The 5,262-nt window shown below is 51.0% G+C and overlaps 1 protein-coding gene across 1 annotated transcript; it reads right to left on the reverse strand.

Annotated features, from left to right (window-relative positions):
* Window positions 1–818: 818 nt before the first annotated feature.
* On the reverse strand, window positions 819–4,804 carry LOC105683951 (segmentation protein even-skipped). The gene is made up of 3 exons (XM_048656215.1): window positions 4,069–4,804; window positions 3,276–3,475; window positions 819–2,586 (listed from the first exon to the last, which is right to left on the reverse strand). The coding sequence occupies exons 1-3, from the start codon at window positions 4,238–4,240 to the stop codon at window positions 1,579–1,581; spliced, it is 1,380 nt and encodes a 459-aa protein (XP_048512172.1). The 5' UTR covers window positions 4,241–4,804; the 3' UTR covers window positions 819–1,578.
* Window positions 4,805–5,262: the final 458 nt, after the last annotated feature.

Raw genomic sequence — 5,262 nt, forward strand, 5'->3', positions numbered from 1 at the left:
GCGTCCCATGTGTCGACGCCGCGGGATACGGAATAGAGAGAGGGGCAGTTGGATATCGGCGAACATCCGGAGCGGAACCCATCGAGAAAAGGGGGGCGGGGTGGGGGGGGATTAATTGTTATTTTCGCCATGGCGAAGCGCCACAGGTTGACGAGACGAGATCGTTGCGAGCGTGATCCGGGTAGGCGGTGTCGCGATTTTTCGATCAAAGGAACAGAGGTGGCCGTGGAATCGAAGTTTCTCGCACTCGACACCTCGTCAGTGAGGTAAGTTCATGGTTTTTCGCTTCACTTTTACGCGACAGATGGTCGATTTTTAGTCGGCGTTCTTCGCAGTTTTTACTCGTCGTATAAAAAAAGTCGCGCGCCACCAGGACAGTGGATGAAACAAATCAATTTATCATCACTAACTCGGAGGGATTATATTCCCCCCCCCCCCCCCTTCCCCCAGTCTTCCCAAAGGCCCCGGGATATGCCCCCCTGGGATTATATTTATAAGGTTCGAATTATTCGCTTGTATATTTCTGTATCTACAAGCTCGAGCCGGTTAATCATATTCCGGGGGGACCTAACCTGCTAATAATATAATTCACATCACCTATATACACACTGCGATCCGCAACAATGAACAAACGTTGGGGGACGAACCCCCTCCCCCCCCAGGATCCTCGTACTAACAACAAACACCCAAGGTGTTTCGAATCACATGAAATTGAATATTAATTATTAACCTGATGAAGAGTTGGGATTTCGTCAATGATACACTCGTGTATAGATATATATATATATGTATATATTTGTATAATTGCAACGGTTTATTTTTTTTTTTCTTTCTCCAAATCTTTATACAATATAATATAATTATTATTGGTGTGTACGCAGTATACATACACTATATGTATACCGATACGCAACAGGTAAGTATAATATGTACTTTTTACAAAAAATCTTTTTTTTTTTAAAACGCTGTTATTACTAACAATAATAATAATGATTATTCATAATATCTACAATAATAAGAAGGTGAAAAATTACTAGAATCAAAATGGCGTGAATGATAATTACAATATTTACAAATCGTCAATTTACAGGTATATATATATATAATCTATCTGCGAAGTTTAGTCGTCTTAAAATTAATCGAATAATTTAAGTGAAACTGTACAAATAATAAAAATGATGGAGTGCCTGATTTTTTTCTTCTCATTCTCCCTGATTTATTCACGACTCGAGGACATCGTTTACGCGTATAACGTGTGTGTGTGTGTGTGTGTGAAATAATATTACGCCCAGAGGTTTAGTCCAGCCAATAAAAAAATCATTTTTCAATAATCACAATAACAATAACGATACACGTACGCTTATATTTACAAAATGTCAGCGACGACATTGATGACGATGACGATGATGAAAACAATAATAATAATAATAATAATGATAATAATAATAATAATAATAATGATAATGAACTTTGGTCAGAATAAAATTCACTTTGGCACAATTATGTATATAGATATTTGTTTTAAATGAATATAACTATGTGTGTATGTATGTGTGTATGTATGTAATACGAATTACTTCACGCCTTTTCGGTAATGTCATTTTTGTAAGGTTGAAATAATTTCGGTGGTTCGATTTTGGTGGTGACGTTGCCACCTGTACCGTTCTGCAGTTGGGTCTGCGTCTGGGTTTGAGCCGCCGTAGCGTTCCCCTGTACGTAAAGTTTGTTCTCGAAGGCGCTCCGGATGGTCCTCATGACCTCCCTCTTGCCCGTCAGCGTGGGCAAGTTTATCTGAAGGGCGGCCGGTAGCTTGAGGGCCAATCCTCTGTCGCCCAGGTGCTGCGCGTGGGACGGCGCACTCTGATTGGTTCCGCCCGAGCCGCACTCGTACTCGCTCGACGACGTGTCCGAGTGAGCGGGACTGCTCAGTTCCGGTCTGTAGGTGGTCGAGGGGGTCCCCGGCGGCGGCGTGACGTACGAAACCGGATGCGACGGATTCGGCGGTGACGAGGGCAGACCGAGCGGCGACGGAAAGTGGAGCGACGGAGCGAGCACCGCGGAGGCCGCGGCCGCCGCCGCGGCCGACGAGGGCGACGGAAGCTGGTGCTGTTGCTGGTGGTGATGGTGGCTCTGTATCAGCTGATGGGAGAGGGCCGCGTGCGCGTGAAGACCCGCGGACGAGGGATAACCGCCGGCGGCGGCGGCCGCCGTCCCGGTGGTCGTCGGCACCTGGATGTGGGGTCGATGGATGGGCGCCGGATGCGCCGCGTGGTGCGCCGGATGCGTCGGATAAGGCGCGTAACGCGCGGCGTAATAGGCGGCGGCGGCCGCGGCCGCGGCCGCCGGTCCGTAGCCGGGCGGCGAGCCGCCCTGGAGGTGCGAGGTGGGGGGCAGACCGGCCTGCTGGTGCTGAAGCTGGTGGTGATGGTGGTGGTGGTGGTGGTTGTGGTAAGGGGGAGGCGGAAGGGAGGCCGTAGCCGCGGCTAGAAGAGTGGCGGCCAACGCGGGATCGGCGTACATCGCGTATGGCCAGGCCATTGCTTGACGCTGACGTTTGTCCTTCATGCGACGATTTTGAAACCAGACCTGCGAAAAAACGAATTCGAAAGGGGACGATTTTAATTTCGTTTCGTTAAGATCCTGACGGATGGATTTTTCGATTATTTCGTCGCCTCGGATTTTGATTCGCCGAGAGGAAAGAGTCGCGCCGTTGATTTCAAGAGCGTGGATGGGTCCGCGTAACCTGCTACTGTTACGTACCGTTGCGCAGGTGGTAGAAAAAGGGACAGAGAGAGAGAGAGAGAGAGAGAGAGAGAGAGAGAGAGAGAGAGAGAGAGAGAGAGAAATAAAGGAGAGAATCCTGAAAGGCGGTAGAACCGGCTCGAAGCCCAGGCGTCAAAAGGGATATTTACTTTCGGTAATTGATTCGTTTTGAGAGAGAAATCCAGGAACATCAAGAGAGATACGCGTTTCGAACGTTGCGATCGTCTGTCAAATGCGCCGGCGGGTAGCCGAGGAATCGCTAATTGCGAGATAAAAAAAAAAAGGGGGGAAAAAAAACCTCGAGACTCGAACAGACTCGATCATAACGCGGCAGCAGATTACCCGGCAAAAAGATCAACGTTTCGAAGCACTCGACGGACGCGCGTCATCCGAGGCTGATGTATAATCGCGCGAGATGTTTGTTACCAATCTGGTTCGCAATACATGCGACGATCGAGAAGCGATCGCTACAAAAAAGAAAAAAAACAAACGTCTCGAGATTACGTTCTCACCTTGATGGTGGATTCCGGAAGTTGAAGTTGCGCCGCCAATTCGCATCTACGGGGTCTGCTGACGTAATTCTCACGGTGAAATTCTTTCTCCAATCTAGCCAACTGTTCTCTGGTGAAAGCCGTACGATATCTCCGTATGTTGGAATCCATCGAAGGGATCGGCGGCTGCTGATGAGAGTGCTGATGCGACGGCGACGATTCTGGAAGTGAAGAAAAGAAAAAAATAGAATCCACGAGCTCCTCTCGAGATTTTAACGAAGCGAGAAAAAGTTTGGCGCGACAGAGTCGGACGAAATAATCGTCCCGATCACGATCGCGATCACGTCTGTTTACCGCAAACGTGTCGCGACGGTGGCCCGCGGGAGCCACCCCCGAAGAATCGTGAGGTTCTTCGGGGTACCCGTCGCCCTTGGTGAACCGGCAATAAAAATTACAGGGCATTCGTCGAATTAACGGAGGGCAGTAAAATAATTACCACAATAAACCTAAGCGGAATGACAATAGACCGTTTCTGGGAAAGGGTTGTAAAGTTACCGCTCGGTCCGGGTAAATAAAAGTGGGTGCAATACGTCAACTCCGTTCGAATCGCCGGCCACCACCAACCCACCCCACCCCCCAACCCCCCAGCGCTTCCAATTTACGATTTCGGGAACATCCGTCGCCCAGGAGGAAGAGAAATCGCGTTGCGAAGGAACCGTGTAAAGAATCGGATCGGGAAATCGACCGATTTTGAGACATTTGTGCGCGCGTGTATACGCTGGATCTACGAGGAATGCGGCGGAGCGTTTCTTACCGTGCATTTTCGACGAAGATCCTCCGCCGGAAGAGGGACGCGTAGGAGGCGGACTGTTCGGAGGGCTGAGCTGGCACTGCGGTGGTACCAAATCTACGACGATGGTCTCCTCGCGTTCCCTGTGGTCCCGTTGCTCCTGCTGTTGTCCGAAGCTGCCCTGGTACCCCTGCATTTCGTCTCTTCGGAGTTTGGATGGACGAGCCGATTTTCCGAACACTCTGCGCGCGTATTATTGTGTGTTATACCGAACTGTTCACAGATTACCGAACGGGAACAATATCAATCGTTTATCTCAGCAACAACAACAACAACCTCATCCTCGACGAGGTGATACGCACTTAAAAACACTCGTTCGATCGATCTCCTTATTTTTTTTCTTTATTTCTTTCTTTTTTTACTTTCTTTCTTTCACTGAGACTATATTGTCACTACTTCGCCGGAAGTCGAGATTCACCTGACGCCTCTGCGAAAATCGTCGTTCCAAAAACTGCGCGACGTCTGATTCCTCCGCGGAGTGCCCGCTGTACTCCAATACCGAGGTGCGGACCTGACTCACCTCGAAGACGAGCGAAAGGCGACTGCGCCGAGGTATCGAGGGGGGGCCGTGTTATATACGGCGATAACGAGCTGCCCCCCCGACCGACCATGCTGCCGTTTCGTGCCTCCTGATTGATCGAGCGCTCCTTAGGGTCGCCTCGGTCGCCCGCCGTTCCGCGCGCGCCATTGGCCCGGCCAACGCTCGTCAAGGGTGCTCCGCCCCGCCCCCGTTTCCCCCACCCCGCCCTTTTTCTCTCTTACTCGGCGCGCATCCCTCCGACGAAGTTTTCCCCCCACCCCCTTCCCCACCCCCCGCGCGCCCCACCCCCGGCCGAGGGACGTCTATAGATTTTCGCGAGAGAATCATCTGCGATAATTCTGCCGTATAAAACGGTTATTCCCGCCGCCCCCCCCCCCCCAATCCCCCGCAACCCCCGGGACACGCCGCCTCCGTCCCTCTCGTCCTTCGTCCTCCGGGATCGCGGAGGGTTCCGCGGATATACGCGGACGAATCCGAGCGGATTCTCTTCACCGGTGTAGCTCCCCGTACCGCGGGTTGCACGACCGTGGGCAATAAATACGAGGCGAAGAAATATGGCCGGTTCGAAACGTCGTCCTCGCAAAATGAGTCCTCGGATACGGGGATAATAAGGAGGG

This window comes from Athalia rosae, chromosome 5 (assembly GCF_917208135.1).
Source record: "Athalia rosae chromosome 5, iyAthRosa1.1, whole genome shotgun sequence".
Classification (NCBI taxonomy): Eukaryota; Metazoa; Arthropoda; class Insecta; order Hymenoptera; family Athaliidae; genus Athalia; species Athalia rosae.

Excerpts from the sequence above, each read along its gene's own strand:
- LOC105683951 (XM_048656215.1), bottom strand. The coding sequence starts at position 4,240 with ATGCAGGGGTACCAGGGCAGCTTCGGACAACAGCAGGAGCAACGGGAC. Across the intron at positions 3,476-4,068 it reads ATCTTCGTCGAAAATGCACG|AATCGTCGCCGTCGCATCAG; the intron begins GTAAGAAACGCT and ends CTTCACTTCCAG. Across the intron at positions 2,587-3,275 it reads TTCCGGAATCCACCATCAAG|GTCTGGTTTCAAAATCGTCG; the intron begins GTGAGAACGTAA and ends GTTTTTTCGCAG.